The sequence below is a fragment of the Rana temporaria genome, chromosome 8, assembly GCF_905171775.1.
Source record: "Rana temporaria chromosome 8, aRanTem1.1, whole genome shotgun sequence".
In the NCBI taxonomy this organism is placed as follows: domain Eukaryota; kingdom Metazoa; phylum Chordata; class Amphibia; order Anura; family Ranidae; genus Rana; species Rana temporaria.
In genome coordinates, this window is record NC_053496.1 from 59,687,202 (window position 1) to 59,712,930 (window position 25,729).

At 41.6% G+C, this 25,729-nt stretch overlaps 1 protein-coding gene and 1 long non-coding RNA gene across 2 annotated transcripts; both read left to right on the forward strand.

Moving 5' to 3' along the window:
* Nucleotides 1-1,914: 1,914 nt before the first annotated feature.
* On the forward strand, nucleotides 1,915-16,437 carry CALHM2 (calcium homeostasis modulator family member 2). Its single transcript, XM_040361859.1, has 3 exons — nucleotides 1,915-2,033; nucleotides 12,722-13,317; nucleotides 15,083-16,437. Exons 2-3 carry the CDS (start codon nucleotides 12,775-12,777, stop codon nucleotides 15,497-15,499), a joined length of 960 nt encoding a protein of 319 aa, XP_040217793.1. The 5' UTR covers nucleotides 1,915-2,033; nucleotides 12,722-12,774; the 3' UTR covers nucleotides 15,500-16,437.
* Nucleotides 16,438-16,533: 96 nt separating this feature from the next.
* Nucleotides 16,534-18,174, forward strand: LOC120946976. The gene is made up of 2 exons (XR_005750805.1): nucleotides 16,534-17,210; nucleotides 17,246-18,174. It is a non-coding gene; the product is annotated as an uncharacterized LOC120946976 (long non-coding RNA).
* The last annotated feature ends 7,555 nt before the right edge of the window (nucleotides 18,175-25,729 follow it).

Here is a 25,729-nt window from a genome sequence, read left to right on the forward strand (position 1 = left end):
AGAATGCTCCTTAGTTAGCAAACAATCCCTTGTGTACATTCTTAAAGAGACAGCTAAATGTCCACCACCCCTCCCCCCTAGTTTCTTTCTTCTTTCCCTTTCCTTTGTTTCTCTATCCTTCTTTTTCTCTTCTCCCCTTATTATTCATTGTTTGATATGATTTGCACTCATCTATGTTTATGATGTTTTACGACACGAGCACCTCTGTAGGTGATAGCCACTTGGCCCACTAGCTGCCAGTTTACGTTATTTGATATATCAGTCATGTCATTGTTACGCTGTTTATACCACCAATAAAATAAAAAATTCAACCCTAAATGTGCACCACCTACAGAAGGGCCCCAACGAAAGCTGGCAAACACTGAAAGTTAGGTGCCAGGTACTTTGTACCCCTTTGTCAAGAACATATACACCCACCCACTAAAGAGCTGTATGCACACTTGGGGACACTTTTTAAAAAAATAATTATTGTAAAGAGTTACAGTAAGACTTTTCTTTGCGCCATTAAGGCTTTCATGGTTGATGCTATTCCTACCAATGCTGTGTACACAAGTTTAATGAGGTTTAGCCTTATTGTGGTGTAAGTCAATGGCCATAGGTGAGGCTAATATTCCCGTCAGTTAACCTGTTTTCGAAGACCCATTTATTGTTATGTGTATTGTGTTTATTCTACTTTGATATAAAAAAAACTTACTTTAATTAATATTACTAACTATTATACCTTCACAGTATGTCTTAGTAAGTTATAGCTGCGAATGTCGGGAAACCGCAAAATGTTAGATGTCTGCTAAGACTGTTTGGGAGTGCAAACAAAATCCGGTGCAGCTCTGCATAGAAATCAATCAGCTTCCAGGTTTTGTTGTCAAAGCTTACTTGAACAAACGGAAGTTAGAAGCTGATTTGCTACCATGCACAACTGCACGCGCTCCAGTTTTAGTAAATTAACCCTAATATCTAACATGGAGGGGAGTTTCCAGGCAGAAAAAAAATGAGAGCTCAAATAAGCTCAAAAGCCTGTAAGAAAAGAGCAGCTTCTTTTGAGATGCAGTCTGCATGAGCCCTAACAACTGGCTGTCCATCAATACACATTGCTTCACAGCAGCCAGAGCAGGGCTCAAGTCCTGCGGGAACGCGTGGGAACGGAGTTCCTGCACTTTTTTCACAGCAGGAACGCAGTTCCCTTTGCAGGACTAGAGCAGCCAAGCCGCCTGGGCCAATTCTTCACTAAGTGGCGATGCCCAGCTCGAGTCACTGTCAGGGGCAGGCGAACCTTAGTAATCCTTTATGTTACTGGCCGCTTCCTGTATATGGATTCATCAGGTAGTGTGCAGGTATTCCGTCACTTCCTCGATGCCGCAATGTCTCCTGGGAGCTTTTGTCATTGTTCCCAGGAGACATTGCGGAGGTCTGCCGCGAGTTATCGTGGGATTTATAAAGAACTTGCGGTTTAGTAATTATGCATATGAGCGTATCATTTTTTTTTTTTGGTGGGGGAGTGGATCTTGGGTGGGAGTTCCCACACTTTTTTCCCCAGGACTTGACCCCTGGGCCAGAGATCATCATTATTAGAGAAGCGAATTGGACAATCATAGATGGTACCTTCAACATTGTTTCCAAGGGCAGGTGATAGAACAACAGCTGTCTATGGGATTTAATAACAATAAGCATGTTTGGATTTGTAGTTCCACTGCATCTGGGAGGATATACTTCTTCAGAGAGCTCAGATTGCAGCAGATCTGAATGGCATATCATACTATTCATAGAAGAAACTGCTGTATGTCACACAGCAGTTAATCACATTAGAGTACCAGGATTACATTGTTTCTAGTAAGCAGCTCATAGAAGTCAGCTGGGAACCCCCTTCCTATTAGCAGCAAGGCTCATATGTCATTTCCTATAAGCCCGCCCCCTACAGGATCCCTGCCAGCCAGGCACACAGTCTTGCGGAGTCTCCCCACCCTGGCTGCATTGCTGTGCTTTCTCTAGGGAATGGGACACTGTGCACTCATCTAGGAGGTCTCTGTACACCGACAGTAAGTTGTTTCATGTACTTATCATTGCATTCAGGTTGTTTTTTTTTTTTTAAACAATTCCTGCAATTGGCTTCATAAAACAACTTCAATCCGCCTTTTTCCCCTGGATCAGATGGATGATTCATGCATCAAACTTTCCTTTTTCCTTTCCAAAACTTCTCTTTTTTTTTTTTCTTCTAGACTCTGTTTTGTCTTATATAAAATCTAGCACAGAGTGGTGTATTGCAGAATGAAAGCTCAGCAATCAGATCTTGGCTTTTCTTTGGTGTGTTCAGCTGCTGAAAGGTGATACTTTGCTTGATCTACAGCAATCTTTTGCTCTTGTAGAACCTGGAAGATGCAGTGCAAAGGGATGATCGGTGGTAAGAAGCTGAAGCTGTTGAGGGCTCTGACACACAGGCACAATTAAAATGCCAACATATATATGATGGATCTTGCTAGCAGAAACATACAGTGTTTAAAAAAAAAAAAACTTTCCAGATGTTATTTTAGCATAGTTTACAACTCTAGACTTGTTTGGAAATGCATAGTATGTGTATCCTAGGAAAGCTGAACGTGTGGATAAGGAATAATATGCTGTTTGGACATATATGCATCTAAATGTGCATAACTGCAAGTAGTTTGTGCCATTTACATGGGGGTTTGCTGCATTTTTGTTTTTATTTTTTACAAACACATCGGCACATAAACTATTTGCATTTATGCACATTAGGTCAATACAGAATTTGAAAGCATATTATTCCTCATCCAGTCCTCCCAGCTTCGCTAGGATTCAGCTATATGTATTTCCAAACAAGTCCTTTAGGTGTAAAATATGCAAACATCTAAAATACTCACCTGGAAAGTGTGTGTGTGTGTGTGTGTGTGTGTGTGTGTGTGTGTGTGTGTGTGTGTGTGTTTTTTTTTTTATCATGGAGTGCTACTCTACATACAGAGCTAAATGCCTCTTTATGTATACCTTGGCTTTTTTAAATGGATCTACACATCTGAAGGTGGTGGATTTTGCACCTGTGGTACGCAAGCCCCAAAGTTTTTATTGAATAAAGTTGCGAAGAGGGGAAGAAAGATCATACGTGTTTTCTCTCTTGAGTTATGCGTTTTTCTTCCTATGAATTGGGACTGTAGAAATTGTGTAGCACTGGATGAGTACGGACTATAAAGGGGAATCGTCCTGATACAGAAAATGTGTATGGACTGGAATTTTCTACAACACATTGATTAAATGTAAAAGAGTATGGGGGGGGGGGGGATTTCCCCAATTTATACTTAGAGTGATGTCCCACAGCATCTCTACACTGAGAACTGAACCATCGAACATCGCCGATCACTTGGTTCTTTTGGCTCCCTGAGCAGAGAGCTGCTGCCTGTCAATCAGCAGCTCTGCTCCTCCACCCTCACTGGAGCACTGAGCTGTGGGGGGGATCACTCCATTCAGCTGGCGGATCCAGATTCTGTCAGGATCACGCAGTGCCTGGACTGATCTGTGTGACGTCAGCAGAGAGCAGACTTCTGTGACCCTTAGGCCGGGTTCACACTAGTCCGACAAACAATCCGACATTCGGCGCTCATGTCGCATGACGTGTGAAAATCAATGTTTCCCTATGGGAGCTGTCTTAACTGGTCCGACACGTCAGAGCGACTTTGCAAATGCTCCCTGTACTACTTTGGTTCAACTTTGATCCCACTTCACTCCATTGAATATTATTGAAGTCGGATTAAAGTCGGAACACAGTCTTGCAGGCTCTGACTTTGGCATGCGACTTGTACTCTGCTGATCTTGAGGGGGAACTCCAAGCTAAATTTTAACAAAAAAACGGCATGGGTTCCCCTCCAAGAGCATACCAGGCCCATGGGCCTGGTGCAGATTTAAAGGGGAACCCCCTACGCCGAAAAACAGCGTGGGGGTCCCCCCCAAAATCCATACCAGACCCATATGCGAGCAGAATCCCGGCCGATCAGGAAAGGGGGTGGGGACGAGCGAGCGCCCCCCCTCCTTGACCGTGCCAGGCCGCCTGCCCTGCAGCCCCCCCACCCCAAAGCACCCTGCCCCATGTTGATGAGGACAGGGCCTCTTCCCGACAACCCTGGCCGTTGGTTGTTGGGGTCTGCGGGCGGGGGGCTTATCGGAATCTGGGAGCCCACTTTAACAAGGGGGGCCCCCAGATACCGGCCCCCCCACCCTAGGTGAATGAGTGACATCACCACCCGGAGCATGCTGGGACTGTGACGTCATTAAGAGGCCTATATAAATCGGTGCGAGCCGCGCACCTGGCATTACAGTGGGAGGGAGCGTCGAGTCAACACCGGAAGAAAAGAGGGAAGAAGAAGGCGACGGAAGAAGACCGGACTGGCCGCCGCTAGTAAGAGGGCTACAAAGAAGATAGCGGCGGCGCAGCCTAGCAGAAGGCACCGGGGAGCACAGAGAGCAGAAGAATAGAGCGGAGAAGTCGGAAGAAGACCCCCGGAGAGCGGAGAAGTCGGAAGAAGACCCCCGGAGCTGACTAATAAAATTATTTTAAAAACCTGTGTAGTGTGTGTGTGTGTTTTTTTTTTTTTTTACACTTTTCCTCCAGGTGAATGGGTAAGGGTACGATGTACCCCATACTCATTCACCTAGGGTGGGGGGGCGGTATCTGGGGGCCCCCTTGTTAAAGGGGGCTCCCAGATTCCAATAAGCCCCCCGCCCGCAGACCCCGACAACCAACGGCCAGGGTTGACGAGAAGAGGCCCTGTCCTCATCAACATGGGGGCAGGGTGCTTTGGGGTTGGGGGGGCCGCAGCCGAGCATCGGTACAATGTCTCCCTGGCTGTGATTATCGCAGCGCCGTGCAGACTTCCTGGCGGGCTCTGCACGTGTACTATGCGAACACGCCAAAGCTCATCCTTAGTCTAGACTTATGACATCATGCACAGCTCTTTCTCACTCTTGTGAAAGTTTGCCAGGAAGGGAGGAGAATGAGTCATAAGAGGGCCAATGAACGCTCCAGAGCTGGGCCTCTGTGTCTGTGTAAATCCAAGAAGTGAACAGGCAGCAGCTTCAGCTGCCCACAGTTAAAAGACTTGGTAGAGGGAGATTTCTGCGGCATGTTTGGCAAGTACAGGATAACTGTGTGTGTGTGTGTGTGTGTGTGTGTGTGTGTGTGTATGCAAAATAAAAATAATTTATATATTTGGAGGGAAGCTTCAGAATAGCAAAGATGTTTTTTTTTTATTAATAAATGAGATCATTTTTATTTTTTAGTTTTAACTTTCCCCATCAAACTCTGGTGGTTGAATGCTTTGTTTCTGCAATTTCTTACATCATGTGTTATCACTGGAGGATAGAAAGTGGTTGAAAATTGTCATGTGTATATCCAGTGTTTAATTTTTTTATAAAAAAAAAAAAAAAGTGTTTTTGTTAATTCAAAAGTAGAAATCGCTGCCAGCCCCTCTATTATAGGCAGGCATACCAGACTGTACATGACTTATAAAAACGAGCCATGTAAATACTTATTTTTTTTTTTTCCTCGATCTTTAGGCCGGTCACGTGATTCACGCCCATTCACAGCTCTGATGCATGGATACTGCAGGAGAAAGCAATCTCTTCCTCTGACATAAGCCCCTCCCGCAGAAGCCCTGTCTCTGAGATGTAAAGCAGTCACGTGACCGGCCTGAAGATGGCTCTAAAAATGTATTTACATGGCTCATTTTTATAAAAAAGAGGAAAAAAAACCTAGGGAAGGAAACGATTAAATTTAAGTTTTTGGACATTTTATTATAGCAAAATGTAAAAATAACCAAAGGTGATCAAATACCACCAAAAGACAGGTCTTATTTGTGGGGGGAAAAAGGGACATTAATTTTGTTTGGGTACAGCGTCGCACAACAGAGCAACTGTCAGTTTAAGCGACGCAGTGTGGTATCGCAAAAAATTGCCTGGTTACTAAGGGGGCAAATCCTTCTGGGGCTGAAGTGGTTAAAAGAGAAGTATCACAGGAGTGCCGAACAAACTGCACTCCTGTGATTCACTGGATCTTTTAAACACAATTGGCACAATTTCAGAATTCTTATTAAATGCCAGTATCTATTATGGTCTTTTTATTTTCCTGTAGCCTGGGGCTAAGCTTGCTGAGCTGTGTCTGCAAAGAATTTAAATTATTATAACTAAAGGCAAAACTCCTTCCTTCTTCCCCTTCTTTTTTTTTTTTTTTTTTTTTTTTTTTATAGTGTAGGAGTAGAACATCTGTCAGTTTTGTTATTGCAGTCTGTGCCCCGTCAGGGGAGATGCCGCCTCTATATTTGTACCATTTTGTTTTTTTACCCTTGTCTTTGAAAGTAAAAGGAAATCCCACATTTTGAGTTGGGGAAATCTTCCAGTGGGGACACTAGTTCTGGTGGCCCCTAGGGGATTCCCTTTATTGCAGCGATCTTCTTTTTTTACTTCCGGTTTTGGCTATAGGACAGGAAGTGAAGGTAAATCTTCCCAATTAGACACAAAAGACAGGGATTTTAACCCTCCTTTACGTTATCTAAAATTGGAAATAAGTGTTGCCTATATTTACTTCAAGGCTTGCCAAGTAAAGATCTTTTCAGGGTGTTTTTTGTTTCCATTACAAAGAATACAACTATTCCTATTGGTATGCCTCATTGGTTGTATAGATCAATTCATGTGGAGAAGCTATCGTTTCTTCAGACCACAAAACTGAGAAATGGAGCAGGATAATGGACACTCAGGGCTTAATCTATTGAATTTCCATACATCCTACTAATGCATACTATTTTGCCTTTTCAGGGAGTAATGTTTGCATTTTTAATGCTGATTCTTGTTTGAATCTTGAGTTAATTCATAAAGTCTGCATAAAAACAGTGAACACATTTCCTATACCAGCTAGTAAGATGTATGTCTTCCCTAACAAATAAAAGCCAGAAGCAGTTGGGTCTCATAGTGGCATTTGTTATAAACTGAATACTTCCAGGAGCCATTCACACCTGCGTGTGTTTGTGTTTTTTGTTTTCTTTGCACATGACCTCATAGGGCATCTACTTCACTTGAATTGGCTGCCCTATGTGCCAAAGTAGTTGTGGCACGTTTTGATGCGACAACCTGCATGTTTGCTAGCCACATTTGGTGTGCCATTAATTTTCCAGGTATGCAAACTCCCCATTCTACACTTTTTTTTTATTTTTTTTCTTAGACAGGAATACCTCCCATTGGCAAGGGCTGTTGTGCACGTATTAACCACTTAAGCCCCGGACCAATATGCAGCCTAAAGACCCAAGGTGTTTTTACAGTTCGGGACTGCGTCGCTTTAACAGACAATTGCGCGGTCGTGCGACGTGGCTCCCAAACAAAATTGGCGTCCTTTTTTCCCCACAAATAGAGCTTTCTTTTGGTGGTATTTGATCACATCTGCGGTTTTTAGTTTTTTGCGCTATAAACAAAAATAGAGCGACAATTTTGAAAAAAAAACAATATTTTTTACTTTTTGCTGTAATAAATATCCCCCAAAAACATATATAAAAACATTTTTTTTTCCTCAGTTTAGGCCGATACGTATTCTTCTACCTATTTTTAGTAAAAAAAATCGCAATAAGCGTTTATCGATTGGTTTGCGCAAAATTTATAGTGTTTACAAAATAGGGGATAGTTTTATTGCATTTTTATTTTTTATTTTTTTTTTACTACTAATGGCGGCGATCAGCAATTTTTTTCGTGACTGCGACATTATGGCCGACACTTCGGACAATTTTGACACATTTTTGGGACCATTGTCATTTTCACAGCAAAAAATGCATTTAAATTGCATTCTTTATTGTGAAAATGACAGTTGCAGTTTGGGAGTTAACCACAGGTGGCGCTGTAGGAGTTAGGGTGCACCTAGTATGTGTTTACAACTGTTTGGGGGTGTGGCTGTAGGAATGACGTCATCGATCGTGTCTTCCCTATAAAGGGAATGACGCGATCGATGCGCCGCCATAGTGAAGGACGGGGAAGCCGTGTTTACACACGGCTCTCCCCGTTCTTCAGCTCCGGGGAGCGATCGCGACGGAGCGGCTATAAACAAATAGCCGCGCCGTGGTCCCGGATCGCTCCCCGAGCGGACCCGACCTCCGCATGTAGCGGGGGGGGTCCCGATCGGACCCCCCACCCGCTAATAGGCGAGGACGTACGTGTACGCCCATGTGCCTGTACGTGCCATATTGTGGACGTATATGTACATGCGGGGGTTGGGAACTGGTTAAGCTTGCTTTTTTAGAGCTTATTATGGAATTGCTTATTACAACATTTTTATGAGCCTGAGATTTGTAGACTAGACCTCCCAAGTCTAAGTAGGAAGAAAAAGTGTTTAGCTGCTATTTGTTCATTATGCCCTATGTAAACACAGCCTTATTCTATGTGTAGCACCCAAAAGTTGTGCTAGGTTCCAGTGTAGGCAAATTGAGTGACTCAGGGGAGGATGACTCATCCTAGCAGATTCTCTGGTGCCTTCCCATGTTTTCTGGGACATTTAAAAAATGTTCTAGACAATTGCGGTTTTTATTTTTTGCGCTATAAACAAAAATAGAGCGCCAATTTAAAAAAAATGCAATATTTTTTACTTTTTGCTATAATAAATATCCCCAACAAATATATAAATATATATATTTTATTTTTTTTTTTTATTTTCTCAGTTTAGGCCGATACATAATTTTTCTACTTTTATTTTTTGGTAAAAATCACAATAAGCGTGATTGGTTTGCACAAAAGTTATAGCATTTACAAAATAGGGGATAGTTTTATGGCATTTTTATTTAAAAAAAAAAAAAATTATTTTACTAGTAATGGCAGCGACCAGTGATTGTATTTTTTTTTTCGTGACTGCGACATTATGGCGGACACATCGGACACTTTTGACACATTTTTGGGACCATTGTCATTTTCACAGCGAAAAGTGCTATAAAAATGCACTGATTACTGTGAAAATTACAATGGCAGTGAAGGGGTTAACCACTAGGGGGCGCTAAAGGGGTTAAGTGTGCCCCAAGGGAGTGATTCTTACTGTAGTGGCTGTAGGTGTGACATCATTCCCTATATCGGGGAACAGACGATCAGTGACACTGCCACACAGAAGAACAGGGAAGGTGTGTTTACACACACCTCTCCCCGTTCTTCAGCTCCTGTGACCCAATCGCGGGACACCGGTGGCGATCGGGTCACGGAGCTTAGGACCGGGTCACAAGCACGACCCACCGCTGGGCTCTTAAAGGCGACGTACAGGTATGTGCCTGTGCCCAGCCATGCCATTCTGCCGACATATATCGGCGTTAGGCGGTCTTTAACTAGTTACCGACCGCCCACCGTCGTTATACGTCATCACTTTAAAGATGAATATCTCGGTAACGGCAGCATCTGCTGCCACAATCGAGATATTCATCTCTTCAGTGGGCGGTCCGGTACACGATAACGGCGGTCTCCGCGGCGGATTCGCCGCGAGATCGCCGTTTATCGGTGACTGGGGACCGCTTACCGTAGCCGTTGGTAGCGGCGGAGGCGATCGGGACCGTTTGGCTGGTGACTGGGGACGAGACTGAAGGAAAAATCTCCTTCACCCGTCCCCATAGCTCTGCTGGGCGGAAGTGACGTCAAAACGTCAGTCCCGCCCAGCGTCTTAAAGCAACATTTTTTTTTTTTTTTTTGTCATTTGAAAAAATGACTTTTTTTTTGCATTTAAGCCTAAATATCAGATCTGAGGTCTTTTTGACCCCAGATCTCATATTTAAGAGGACCTGTCATGCTTTTTTCTATTACAAGGGATGTTTACATTCCTTGTAATAGGAATAAAAGTGATCATTTTTTTATTTCAGTGTTAAAAATTGTAAAATAAATAAAAATAAATGCGAAAACCAAAAAAAATGTTTTTTAAAGCGCCCCGTCGAGCTCGCGCGTAGAAGCGAACGTATACGCGAGTAGTGCCCGCATATGAAAACGGTGTTCAAACCACACAAGTGAGGTATCGCCGCGATCGTTGGAGCGAGAGCAATAATTTTAGCCTTAGGCCTACTCTGTAACTCAAAAAATGCAACCTGTAGAATTTTTTAAACGTCGCCTATCGAGATTTTTATGGGTAAAAGTTTGACGCCATGCCACGAGCGGGCGGAATTTTTAAGCGTGACATGTTGGGTATCATTTTACTCAGCGTAACATTATCTTTCACAATATCTAAAAAAATTGGGCCAAATTTATTGTTGTCTTATTTTTTTAATTTAAAAAAGTGAATTTTTTCCAAAAAAAGTGCGCTTGTAAGACCGCTGCGCAAATACGGTGTGACAAAAAGTATTGCAATGACTGCCATTTTATTCTCTAGGGTGTTAGAAAAAAAATATATATATATATATATAATGTTTGGGGGTTTTAAGTAATTTTCTAGCAAAAAAAAATGTTTTAGTCTCGTAAACACAGAATCTGAAAAACAGGCCCGGGGCTAAAGTGGTTAAGTGGTTAAGAAAAAAGGGAAGGGTAGAATAGAAAGGATGGGGGGGATAGGAAAGAGAAATGGTGAGAAAAAGAAGGGGGGGGGGATGCGAACAGTGTCCTGATCAGTTGGAGGACTTGCCGCCAGAATGGCTGGATGCTGGGGCATTCCCAAAAGATGTGTAAACGTGTGCTCCTGTGGGAATCGCATCTCCAGCATTGATCGCTCAATTGTGGGAATAGTTGGCTAGTACGGATTTTGTAAGTGGCTTCCTGATACTTGCTACATAACAATGATTTATGAGCGAAAAAGAGAATCCTATCTTTTTGTTGGGTCGTAAAAGTGACCTGCAGGTCTTTTTCCCATTTGGAAAGAAAGGGAGGATCTGATTGCGCATGGAGATCTAGTAGAGCTTCGTAGGAAAGGGACAGGGATTTCCGTATCGGACCATCCCCCAGACTGCAGGACTTTTTTTTTTTAATGTCCTGCAAGCACATTGCCCCAGTGTGAAAGCACTCTGCCTTTTGACACTGGGACTGCAGAGGAGGCATTTATTTATTTTTTAGCCCAAAACGCCTCCATGTGAAAGGGGTCTAAATCAACCCCCCCATGTGACTATCCCTGTGCATGTTTTTTGTTGGTCAGACTCTTGGCAATTGCGGCCCCTGTATTTCCCCTAATTGATTTTAGTCACACAAGACCCCTGTTTGGGACAATAGAGAGGGATCTATGTACAGGAAATCCCAACACTGGGCAAAAAGTGTGCATTGGTATGGTTCTCTAAACTGCTCAATTGCTTTATTCCCCAGGAACATTGATTGGAGCTGATGTCTAGCACCTAAGACGATGGATCATTGCCAGATCAGGAGACTAATATGTAATGTCCTTAGTTCTTTTTCCCTAAATTTACTTAGAATTTTTGTGATTGATTCAGGTTCGAAGTTGGTTGCCTTTTTTTTTATCTTGAAAATATTATTAGGCAGTTGATGCCTTTTTGTATAGAATTCATTACATTTTGTGTACTTTATATTATAGCCTTCTTTTTTTTTTTCTCTGTTTACTGGAATGTGTTGCTTTCATTGAACTTTACTTTCTAGGAGACTTCTGGTTAGACAGGTCTCTACTAGCTTGAAGACCATGAAAATGCAAAGGAAATTCTTATCTTAGGGTGGTGTTCTGTCAGATGTTACTTTTTACGTGCGTTTAATGTTACATCTGTCATTGTCCTTTGAAAAAACAAGTTTCAGTAATACGTCATGAATTCTAAGCTTTCACATGAAAGAAAAACTTAGTTTCCTCCCTAGGCTTTAGTATCGTGTTATACTAGTAATTTCTGCATGTAAAATTGGATTCAGATATAACCTCCTATTTCTCCTTTGCTGTAATAAAAAAAGAAAAACCCTGAATGCAGCTATAGGTAGCTTTAAACTGTATGTATGGGGGAAGAAATGTTTGGTACATCTCTTCATTATGTGCACATTCCCCCATGTTTTGTCTTTTTAAAATACTGCAATACTAACTTGTATTGAGCTGATATTTAATGCATTGAATTTTTAAAATGGTGTTAAAGTGGTTGTATACCCTTTACAACCACTTTAACCTACAAGCAGGGCCGATCCGCCCTATAGGCTCACTATGCAAGCCGCTTAGGGCCCCGCAAATAAATATACAATCACATGGACTGTTCATGTCTCAAAAGTCACTGGGAAGTGAATGCTGGGCAGGGTGATAGGTGGACAACAAATTTCAGCAGTCCCTGCGGGAGTACCGCTACAGTTATGAATCTGTAGGCATGGTAGCTAGAAACCCTCACATACTAGGAAATACACTAACACTTTTTACAAGGAATTACAGACAAAAGGTTTTGTTCAGGGTATTGCTTAGGCATAATTAACTTCTCTTTTTTTTTTTTTTTCTCCAATGTAGCAAATCTTAACTTTTTAAGTTTTAACTTTGATTAAATTGAAACCGGTTACTATATGTATACTGTAATAAACTGCATATATACTGTACAGTATAGTTGCTAAACCTCAAAAAAAAAATTTCCTTCGGTTACAAATTACTTGAAACTAAAATTGACTCAGATAAGCACATTTAGAACACATTTTAACTTTGATGTATGAATTCAGACAGAAACTGCAATAGGAAGTCGGGGAGGGCATCAGAATATTATAAATAAACTGGGAGGAAATAAGCACTTAAAAAAATCCATGTGATGCTTTTTGCTTGCTAAATTATTGTTTTTTTATTTTACAGAATAAAACTATTATACATTTAAGAAGACAAAGCCTAAACCACAAGGAGACCTAATGGCTGCTTTTATAACCGAAAACTTTAAATTTTTAGCTCTGTTCTTCAAGAGCAAAGATGTGATGATATTCAATGGGCTGATTGCCCTTGGGACTGTGGGAAGCCAAGAATTATTTTCTGTGGTGGCATTTCACTGCCCCTGTGCTCCAGAGAGGAATTATATGTATGGACTGGCTGCCATTGGAGTACCTGCTCTGGTTTTGTTCCTCATTGGGATAATGTTGAATGGCCACACATGGAATATGGTGGCAGAATGTAGAAAAAGAGCCGTGAAGAACTGTTCTACCGCAGCCACTTTCCTTTTATTTGGATCCATCGCAGGGAGGGCTGCTGTGGCGCCAGTGACATGGTCTGTGATTTCATTACTGCGTGGAGAGGCCTATGTATGTGCCCGTAGTGAATTTTTAAACCCGAACACATTGATGGGATTGGTCACTGACATTGGACCAGAAACCATGGCCAGAATCCCTTGTAAAGACACACCAAGCAGTATTTTGGCGTATAAAGACGAAGTGATCAGAAGGCTACAATACGAATCTCAGGTAATATTCTGAACTTGCTTTGCAAGGGGTAATGGAGATGGCTTCTTTGTAGGCCAATCGAATATTCAACAATACAGATCTGTACTAAAGAGTAATGAAAGTGGATCTCTACGATTAGGGTTCAGTGTGGGTGAAATGCGTAGGCAGGGTTTTTTTAGCATGTTAATTCCAGCAAAATAAAGCCTTATAAGGAGTAACCACATCAGTTTGTGGGACATTTACAGTGGTGTGCAGAGAGGAGATGGCCACTTTAGGCTGACTCCTATCGTACCTTTGACTGATGAGAGCAGTGGAGTGTGGAACAGTGCTCCTTATTTTGGACCTTTTATCTAGCTGGATCTAACAGTTTGGTATACTTGATGAAGATTCATCTTTGTCTGCTGTTCTGACAGGTTTTGGGGTTTGGCATCCTTGACCATTTATTTTTTTGTTTTATCCAGCTGTATTTACTCAATTTAAAACATCCCAAGTAAAAGATGTAATGCCAACATGTCATAAATTCAAAACCAGCATTAGAGTTGAAAAAAGGATCGCCTCCTTGTATTTTGTTGAACCACCTTTTAATTACAGCCTATAGTCTGTTGGGATATGTCTCTACTAACTTTACACATCCAGACTTTGCAATATTTGCCCACTCTTTTTTTGGAGAACTGCCCAAGTTCAGTTAAATTTGATAGTTTCCATTTGTGGACTGCAGTCTTCAAGTAATTTCACAGATTTTGAATGGGGTTTAACCAGCGGAGTTCCTACTAAAACAAAAATATTAAGAGTCAGCCGGTACAAATACTGCAGCTGCTGACTTTTAATAATCGGACAATATATTATATTATTACCCAAATTGTTTTGGTAAAATATATAATAGATAGACATGTGCACTGCCAAAAAAATTGTTTTTTTAGTTTATTTTTATGTTATTTTTTTGGAAATTCAGGAAATTTAAAAAAAAATCGTTTGTTTCATTTTTTTTTTTTTTTTCGTAAATTCGGGAAAATATTTTTTCGGAATTCTGAAATTTGGAAATTCGAAAACTCTGAATTTTCGGATTTCCGAAAAAAGCAAAAAACGAAAAAACTGAAAAAAAATATCCGGGGGGAAAAAAACGAATGAAATGAAAAAAAAGATCGGAAATTCAAAAAATTCTGAAATTTCCTATTTTTCGAACTTTGGATTTTTGAATGTTACAATTTCGACTTTTTTTTTTTTTTTTTTTTTTTTTTTTTAATTTTTCATTGTCGAAATTGCGAAAATTCGAAATTGAAAAAATTTGAAAAATGAAAATTCGAAAAATAAAAAATTTGAAAAATAAATTCGAAAATAAAAAATGAAAGATTTCTAAAATTTGAAAATTAAAAAAAAAGAAAAATGTTCGTATTTCCGAAATTCGGAAATGAAAAAATTCGGAAATACGAAAATTATTCGTAAAAAACTAATTTGTTAATACGAAAATTCGGAATTAACGAATTTTCGTAAAAAAAAAACGAATTAGAAACTAAACGAATTGCACATGTCTAATAATAGATGAGGTTACGTTGAATAAATGAATACCAAACATGTCAAGCTTTTAAACACTGTCTTTTTAAATAGTGACAATCTTCAGTACCCAAAGGTGATGCTTTAAAAGCATTTACAGGTCATCAGTTTAGTGTTGATTGCGAATGAGGCCCTAGAAGTATTGCTGCTTCTGCTATGATAATACTATCAGATGTGTAAAATGTTGTATTGCCATGATTTTCACTTTATTTTAATCTATTTTCATTTATTCTAGTTTATCGGTTGGATTCTAATTGCGGTAGTTGCCTCAGCCATATTTTTACTTAAGTGCCTGCACCACTGCTGCTCTCCATTGAGCTACCTCCAAGAACAGTACTGGGGTCAGTATCGCTCCAGCGAGAAGGAACTCTTCAACCGTACCGCTGAAGTCCATGCAAAAGTCCTTGCTGCCAGTAATGTCAAGCAGTTCTTTGGTTTTGTGGCTTTAAATAAAGAAGAGCAGGAAATGGTAACTGATTACCCAGTGGAAGAGGTACAGCCAAGTCCTCAATGGAATGAAATAACTGGACTATATCTTTATAGGGAAAACAAGGGTTTCCCCTTATACAGTCGTCTTCATAAATGGGCCAAAAAGGTCATTGGGAATGGTACAGATGCAGACACCAAAGAGATGGCATTACTTGCAGTTTGAGACTATGGACATCTGACTGACAGCAGGAGAACACTCAGCCATGCAAGTATTTTCAGGGAATTATGAACTGTCCACTATATTCACATTGCCCAGGACATAATACAACCTATGCTATGTGTGTGTATATTTTTTATATATATAACATTTTAGAATGATTTGACTGATCTCAATATTTTGGACAAAGAATCACTAATCCTAGTATGGAGACAGCAATGAGCACCACCCGTCTTCCTTTTTTTTTTTTTTTTTTTAGACAGGGCAAAGACTTTTTATTCAGTACGACAAAAGACAACACTGAAGCCCTCTCTCTATTTGTGAAAGGGAAATAAAAGCATCTTCAGCTCACTACTTGGCAAATGCAGCACTTGCCCTTCAGATATAGCAAAACAGTATCTTCCTAGACCCAAACTTAGTCGGGGGGGGAGCTTTGAATCAAACCATCTTGGTATTGCATGTAGTCTTCTAGGCCAGGTATTTACCAATCACTGGAGAGTGTATTCTCCAATGAATACCTGGCCAAACAGATTATGCTCAAATCTAGTGATGGCTTCTCTCTAACACACGAAGATCACATGACAAAGGAGGCTGCAAAAGAAGAGCGGGAGTTTGCACAAAGCATCTAAGCAAGGAGGCGCTAGGGTTGGGGAGCATTATGTAGAAGTATATCATTCTGAAACCTCCCCCAAGGTACTTTACAGCCATGAATAGCAAAAGAAACCATGTGTAGAAATGTCAAAATTTGTACAAAATGTTTACATTCAAACAATAAAAAAAATTTTGTTGGTTAAAATTAATCATGGGTGTAAATGGGTATTTCATAGCCTAATGGCAAAGAGAAATAGTGAAATGGTACTCGGCAAGATGTTTATTGTTTAAAAGTGAAGTTTTGTACAAATTTTTACGTTCAACCTTTTCTACACTTTTTTTTTTTTTTTTTTTTTTTTTTTTTTTCTTTTGCTACTCATAGCTGTTAAAGTCCCTTGGGGGTTTTGTTTTCAGATTGAGATACTATATATATATATATATATATATATATATATATTAGTATTTCGGGTGATGGGCAAATACGTGTTTGACTAGTCCTCAAACTGTTCTGATAGGTAGGATTGTATGCCTATTGGAAGGGACCTGTATGGAAAGGTTATGTGATCGCCAAAGGGCGAGCGCTGTCATTGCCAAATAGTGAACTGAAGTAACTGTATGTGCCTTTGTGACTGATCATTAATATTGGCTGAAATGAAAGAAAATCCAATCTGCTTCAGTCCACTGTTATCTCTGTAGGTCACAATATGAATGACCCAATGATTGTCGAACCCAGCAGCAAGCACTACCCTGCTGCAGTCGCTGTGCATCACTGTCATGAAAATGGAATCCTTTCAGGCAACATGTGCTTGTACAGTTTTTCTAGCATTTCTTGATTGACCTAATGTAAGTGGCTCATGTTGAGTAGCATTATATCCAAACCGATAAACCTCATATTAACAAAAGCTAGTGCTAAGAGAAATCAGAGATCATGCCATCTGGGAGGGGGATCTAAGATGCCAGTAGTGCTAGATAACAGAGTAGAGTTTATTTCAGTGACTTGGCCTACTGCCCTTTACACAAACTGTTTCTGTAAGCTCAGGCTAACACATTTCAACAAACCAAGCTTTATTGCAGAGACTTATAATTCTTGTTACCAGCCCACAAACCCTTCTGGACAAAAATCTCTGTTTTTATTTACTACATTAGCACAACCTGTGCAAGAAATTACTAAAAAAGTGAGCACTGTCCAGTCCTGAGGTTCCTATCTGTTGCAAGCAATGCATACTTTTTATAAAGGAGTGAACGCACCACTTTGTGGTTACTGCATAGCTTTTCAAATCGATAGGCCCCCCCATAATAATCGCTGTCATAAAAATGTAAAAACGTTATTATCCAAATGTGCAAAAGAGGAGGGTTCCTTTTTGTTAGGTGACGATGTCACCACTTGAGTGATGTGGACACTTCTACTGGCTGCCCAGTGACGTGTCCTCCCATGATCCAGAAGACCTACAGAACTGGTGATGTTGCAAGGGGACTGGCGAAGGATGGGCCAGCATGGGCACATATGCAGTGCTGAATTACAGGTCCTTGGCACCAACGAGGGACACAGACGGCAGACTTTGGTAAATATAAAATACTCAAACCCTCTCTGGATTTTTTGAAATGCTGCCATTGTAGCAATTGAATTGTTCCTTTTTAAATTTGGTCACAATAAGCAGTTCTTTCAGACCCTTTATGCATAAGGGCTGGGAAAGGTACGTGGTATTCCATGGCAGCTCATCAAAACTGGCCCTATTTTTATTGCATAAGGCTGAGTTGGGTTATAGCCCACAATCGCTCTACACATTTCTATTCTATGTATGTGCGTTTTTTTTTTTTTTTAATGAGCATGAAGATGTGCCTTTTAACATATCTTGTATTTTAATTTATCTTTTATCCGTGTATAATCATGTATTGAGCAGGGTTAGAATCTAAGTGTTTGACATATGTGTAACATTTGAAAAGGTCATTTCTATTTTAGCCATTTGGCATGTCTGGAAATGCATTTCAACAGGGCTGTTGGGCCATGTCATTTTAAAAATGGAGAGTGGTTTCTGTAAAAAAAAAAAAAAATGTACATTTCATATTTTTACTCCTCAGACGTATATGTATGGATGTTTCCAACATTTTCCTTTTTTTTAAATATTTTGTACTTTTAGTGTCCTGTGTTTGTGTGTTTTTTGTGGTTTATTTTTTTTTTGTGACTTTTGCAGCGACCTATATACGGGTAGAGTTCTTGTAAAGAATGTTGAGAGTGTATTCGTTTTGGATAAAGTGACGAAGGTTCAAACCCTATTGGTTTTCTACTGATATCTGGAGCTGGGTTCTATTAAAGCAGTGGTCGTGACCCCTTGATAAAATTTCCCAAGTTGTGGGGACCCCTAACAGTAAAATAATTTTCATAGCGTAGGTTGTTGGCACCCAAGACAAGTAATTTACGCCCCTAACCCACAGGCATTTAGCGCTCCCTGAGTCCTTGTATTGGCAACTATAATCGCAGGTAGTGTAACTCTCTGTCTCCGACTTCACTGTGTCTCCAGATCTGTGGTGTTTCTTGGAGTGACACCTATGCCGAAATCAGGAGATCGGGTCTCCTCCAGCCCCTCCCACTTCACATTCCTCACCAGTCAGCTGACCTCTAGTCTTTGCCCCCCAGCCATGCCGTAAACTGAATGGGCACCTGCGAAGAGGCTGAGTGGGCAGCTGCGGGTTCCAGGGATAGCCCTGCTGGGTGGCTGCAAAAATGCTGGGAGAGTGATACAGGCTTCAGGAACAGCCCAGGATTCGGTGACCCCTGGTAAATCATCATTTGACCCCCAGGTTGAGAACCACTGTATTAAAGAAAGTTAGGGTGCGTGTTTATACGCCTGTGTGTTATACACCAATAAATACGGTACACAGTAAATTGGTTGGTTTTTGAAATTGCTTATGTCACACAGTATTTGCGCAGTGGTATTTCAAATGCAATTTTTGTGGGGGGAAAAACACACAAAAACACAATATATTAGCCAATTGGTAACATTCAAAAGATGATGTAACACTGAGTAAATAGATGCCAAACATTTCACGCTATAAAATTGCGCTCGCCCGTGCAATGGCGACAAACTACATATTGCTGTCCATGATCTGACATTTATGGTGATACCATCACATTTTTAAAAAAACATTGACACCTCTTTTACCCACTTTTTTTTTATAAAATATAATGTATTTTTTGTATTAAGATTAAAAAAAATATATGTTTACCCAGAAAAACAGCTGTGCAAGTACCGTGTGACAAAAAAAAAAAAAAAAAAAAGGAGGTTTTGAAGTAATTTTCTAGCAAAAAAAAATACCTGATGTAAACAAAAAATGCCAGAAAAAGCCTGGTCTTTAAGTGGTTAAATTAAAATTCTGATATATATATATATATATATATATATATATATATATATACATACACCAGAAAAAGGATGACAAAGTCTTGTGAATAGGTAAAATGGCTCTAATGGATATCCTTTCAGGCCTTAGGCCATGCATATTGCTCAACTATTCTTAGATCGGCCATACACTGTGCAAATTTATTTCCTGCAGCCACGCTTCCCCCATGAACACAGTGCTGACAGGGGAAGATGCGATAATCGTATAAGAATACAGCAGTCTGGTTGTACTACAGCTGATCGATCAGCTTTGTACATTCAGTCTGCCCATTAAAGGTTTGAATCTCAGCCAGTTCTTGCTGAACCGGCTGAGATTCGTACAGTGTAGTACTAAAAAAAATAAAAAAAACTTTAACAACTTACTTTACTTTAATTACACTGAACTGAATAGGAAGGCTGTTTTAACGTGTCTCATGAGCAGATTGATTTGTAGCAGTAGTGATATCACATGACCTGTTGAATAAAATTTGTGATCCAATAGCTCAGATCCTCCTCTTCGGTGCTCCTGGGCCCTCCGTCCTACTGAGTGCCCCCACAGCAAGCAGCTTGCTATGGAGGCACCCTGTCCACTCTCGCTCCCCTCATTGGCTGACTTTGATTTTCTATTGACTCTGGTTGCTGTCCCAGCCAATGAGGAGGGAGAGTCCTGGACAGTCGAGTTTCTTGCGCAACATCGCTGGATCGAGAGTAATTATTGGGGAACTGCTGCATACAGAAGTTTTTTTTATCTTGATGCATGCAAAAAAAAAAAAAACCCTTCTACCTTTTTAGAACCACTTTAATATACAAGAATAAACTGTAATCAAAAGAAACTGGTGTTCTAGACCAGGGGTCTCCAAACAAAGGGCCAGTTTATTGTCCTTCAGACTTTAGGAGGGCCGGATTGTGGCCAGCGGGGTTTAGAAAATGTCCCAGGCCCAGCATTGGTGAGAATAAATATGGCCTCAGAGTTTGCAGTCAGTAGGATAAGGAGTAGTGCCCCTATTAGTAGGAGTAATTGTATCCCATCATTGGTATCAGTGAAATAAATTGTGCCCCCTTGTTGGTGTCAGTGGGAAGAATAGTGCCCCATATCAATGGGAGGAATAAAGCCCCAAGGGCCGGATAAAGGCTAGCAAAGGGCCACATCTGGCCCTCGGGCTGCAGTTTGGAGACCCCTGTTCTAGACCTTTACTTAATCAGTTCTGTAAAACAGAGCATCTGCTATTAAATAATTGCAAGCCTGGAAAGCACTTACTTTAACCTAAATATTACATGAGGATATCTAAGACTGTGAATTGCATAAAAACCCTATTGCAAGATTCAGCAATAAGCCCCTGTTCACACTGGTGTAACTTTGACTGTTCCAAATTGCATGACAAGTTGCACCCTATTGTCAGCAACGGAATTGTTCAAATTGGTGCGACTCTGGGGGGGGGAAAGGTTCCTGCACTACTTTTTGCGATTTCAGGTGCAACTTGCATAGAGATCTGATGTGCATGGAGTCACACAGATGTCAGGCAAGTCGCACCTGAAATTGCACTGACCTGTGGCTTTGAAAACAAGCCCCTTCAAGTGAAGTAGCAAGATTTCAAAGTTGCATTCAGTGTGTGTGTGTGTGTGTGTGGGGGGGGGGGTTATAACACAGCCATAATGGCAGGAAAAAGCTTTAAGGGAACAACATTCTGGCCAAAACTCTGAACACCATTTCCCAGACCAGTAATGACCAAATTCTCAAGAGGAGTAGCATGAATCCTGGTAACGAAATTCTGCTCATGGGCATAACACGTGATACAAACACCAAAAGCCAGGGGTGTGCATATGCAAATGTGACCCGGCTCCATGCTCCTATGCGGCCCTCTGTACACCTGGATAGGAGGGGTGGCATATAGAGGAACCAATCGCCTCCATTTTTCTCTTGCAGCTGCAGAAGGAAAATGGAGATGATCAGTTCTCTCACTCAAAAAGGAACACCTTTATTGGTGCTCAAGGTGCTGGAGGAAAAGGGAATTGAAACAGGATTCAACATAAGAAAGTAGTAAAATCCATAAATGGTAGTTAGTCTCTAGTCTCTGGTGAGGAAGTAACTGGTAATTGATGGCTGCTGGCTCTGCAAGTACATAAAAACAAAAGAGCGACGCCATCTAAGTGCAGCAATGAAAAAAGGTTTATTAACAAATGTAAATGAAGCAACTCAGTGCTGCAGATGTGTAAACTTATGTAGTACAAAGGTTCATCCTCTCTATGATGGGGGGGGGGGGGGGTTGTGCTGCAGTGTGGGTGTGGAGGGCCATTGATAGCGGTAACACTGGTGGCTGTGACATCAGCGGCCAGTTCTGTGTGTACCCAAAGTGTCCAAGAAGTGCTGGGAGCCACCGGCACTTCAGAAGCTAACGGGTTCTCCACACCGCAGCACGTCCCCCCCCACGGAGGAACCTTTCTTGTACTACATGCGTTTTTACATCTGCAGCAGTGTAAGTCACTTTATTTACATTTGTTCATAGACATTTTTACATTGCTGTACTTAGATGGCGCTGCTCTTTTCTTTTGTTTTCATTTCCCCCCCCACTTGCCGCTCCTCCTATTCACAGCCTGCACATGTGTACTACCCCCCCCCCCCCCCCTTACCCCCCACAGCACTGCCTGCTTCCCCTCCTGCCGGCTGCTGCGGGGATCTGTCAGGATGGAGAGCAGGGAAGGCGCTGGTAAATGTTTAATTTACTGGCCCCTCTATTACCAATGCCCCCAACTGGAGGACGTGTTTCAACACTGGACAAAATGGCCCTTGCTATGAGAGATTCAGTGAGGATTTTGTGTACGATAGAAGACAGACATGTCCCACCTCCCCCCCCCCCCCCCCCCCTCAATAGTTTTACAGTTTCCTAACCTGTAACTATAATGTATTTATTTCCCTATTGTAAATAAATCCTTATTTTATTAATCATTACTTCATTGGAAGTCAGACACCCCCAACAGAGCACATTTTACATCCGTGATATACTAAAGGAAAAGCAGAGCCATGTACTAAAATCAGTGGAGGTGCCACAAATAGGATCATGTAGGTATGCCAAAAGCCTTCCAATGCTCCACCACTTCCACAAATTCCACTTTAAGGCCTCCCCCCTCCCCCAAATGGCACTTTTTTGGAGGGAGCGGGTACCTGGTTTCACAAGGTGCAGTGTGGCTTGCGCATTTGCAGTGGGCACCCGGCTTTGAAGCAGAGCATGATCCCCTTCCTTCGGAGACTGGGCCACAGGGCTGTATTCTAACATGATAACGACCCCAAACACACCTCCAAGATGACCACTGCCTTGCTAAAGAAGCTGAGGGTAAAGGTGATGGACTGGCCAAGCATGTCTCCAGACCTAAACCCTATTGCACATCTGTGGGGCATCCTCAAACGGAAGGTGGAGGAGCGCAAGGTCTCTAACATCCACCAGCTCCGTGATGTTGTCATGGAGAAGTGGAAGTGGAAGAGGACTCTAATGGCAACCTGTGAAGCTCTGGTGACCCTAATGCCCAAGAGTGTTAAGGCTGGAAAATAATGGTGGCTACACACAATATTGACACTTTTGGCCCAATTGGGACATTTTCACTTAGGGGTGTACTCACTTTTGTTGCCAGTGGCTTAGACATTAACGGCTGTGTGTTGAGTTATTTTGAGGGGACAACAAATTGACACTGTTATACAAGCTGTACACTCACTACTTTACATTGTAGCAAAGTGTCATTTCTTCAGTGTTGTCACATGAAAAGTCATAATAAAATATTTACAAAAATGTGAGGGGTGTACTCACTTTTGTGATATACTAATATATATATTATATATATATATATATATATATGTGCCAAGCATAGGTGTGCATGGGCACACCCTAATCACCCCTGTGCAGCATAAATTCCCCCTGTTGCCTGGGTCCATGTCATTTACCAGCCGCTTCCTTTTCCGAATGAGCACAGTGAGTGATCAGTACAGATCACTCACCTTGTTCATAACTGAAGTCTAGTAAACTGTGTTTCCTAGGCTTCAGTTTGTAAATTAACACAAAGCTCCTAAGTACAAAGCATTTCTCATTCATTCACTGTTCAGTGCAGCTGACACTGCAGAGAAAGGGATTGGGTAATCTCTGTCCTTAGCCCCTTTCTCTGTCACAAAAGTAATACATAAGGGATTTAGACCCCTGAAATTTCACCAAAGCCCCCAGAGGGGCTCCTAAAGGAATTGTAAATAAAAAAATAATAAAAAATAATAAAAAAACAAATAAAAAGCTACTGGCACTGCACATTTTAAAATATTTGTTTGCATTTTATAAGCGTGTGTGTGTGTATATATATATACATATACATACATACAGACACACACACACATGTGTGTTTGGGCTTTGGGGTGCACACCGTAATGTAATAGTCTGCACACACCAATGCTCCCAAGTATACATGTACGCTGTAGAATTCAATGACCACAATGAGAATGACCACACATCTTCCCCTAAGAACTGGTTTCCATAGATCCGGCCATGTATAAAAGTAGTCCGGAACAGTTTCATTCATCGTTTCAGGTGCAAATTTTTACTACAAATTTCACCTAAACCGGACTGAAAATCGTACAAGACTCTTTGTAAAAATGCAGTGCGGCTGACCCACACCCATAGGTGAACTGGCTCCATAGAAAGCCTTGAACCTTGACATGCTGTATACTGGACAGGCGCACTAGCCATTATACCACAGTACATACAACTGCAGCAAATGAAGACACAATAGAGACATTTCATAGGTCAGAAGTGTGACAAACAAAATAAAAATAAAAGCACTAGAGAGCTGAGAGTGAAAGAAAGAAGTGGCTAAAGACTGATAGCCAGAGCACATCTAGCAGGGAAGACAGAGGAGACTGAAGCAGATAGTACAGATAGTACAGTTCAGTCTGTGTACATTCCTCAACCTCAGAACCTGTACTCACCCCCAGCCTATGATAACGGTTGCGGTCCTGTTGGAGAGGCGTTGATCAGGCTGTCAGGCCAGGGTAGCGGTTTCAGTATAAGGTTGCCACCTGTCCAGGAACCCCCCGGACAGTCCGGGTTTTGATTCTTGTGTCCGGGTTTAAGGCGGACTGAAACCCGGACACATTATTCAGACCAGGCTGTGGCTCCCCAAGTAATCAAGAAAGTCACGCACAAATCTGTTGCCATCCGGGAGCTGTGGGTGGCTGTCTGGGGGCAGGTTTGGTATCACTGAGGGGCAGGGCGATGATGTCAGCAAGAGCAATTTGTTTACACCCACTGTTGACTATGCACACTGCATTACTACTCTCCTTTGGGCACCCAAAGATGTCCCAGGCCACTAAAGTTTTCGTGTTTGGCTTGAAGAAAAGGTGGCAACCCTACTTCAGACTCACTACTTACTTGGCTCACAGTGGCATCAACACTGGCGTTGTGGGCACCTGATGAAGGGGGGGGGCGTCCTTGGCCTGCATATTCTTGCATGGTGGCTGCTCCACTTTCTGCCTGCTTGCTGACACTTCCAGTCTGTAATCCTCCTCTTCTGGTCCCTCACAAGTCCCAATGGCCACCTGGTCCCAGGGGTGATGCAATGCTCAGGCACCTCCGGTCCAGCCTCATGATCTTATGCATCTGCCTGGCGGTGCTTTGGAGAGCAATGTGCTAATGCGCGGTAGCCATCTTGATCCCGCAGTACCACAATGTCTCGATCCTCCCTGGACGCAGATGATGGTCCTGATACTGTTCTGTTGCAGGTCCTGGTTTGCTTACAGGTAGATGGAACATTCCCTGGATGACTTTAGGTAGGCTACTACTCAGTACACAAGGTAGCACTGGTACTTACATTAACCAGAGAGAGGAAAATACCGGTACAGGACTCACAGATAGAAATGATAATGCAGCTGTCCACAATGAAAGCCTTTTGTAAAGTAATTTCAGAAAATATTTCATGAAGCAGATTATACATTCTTGGCAGAGAGCAGGTCAAAAGATCCAAAGGAAGGCTGAAGATAATACAGAGATAAGTCCAGCTGACAGACCTGAGGTAACTGCTCACTCTGTCCAGTGACAGGAGAAGATATACAGGGGAAAGGTTACCCTCATTGCCCAGCTGTTTTCCCGCCAAAAATTGGTCACAAATCCAGTACTCAGCTGACTGAAGATCTGCTCAGTGGCTGAGGTAAATCCTCCCAGCAACAACAAGGCAGCTTGTTACCTGATACACAAAGCACTACTAGTACTAAACATCATAGTTCTCTATTAATAATAGAATT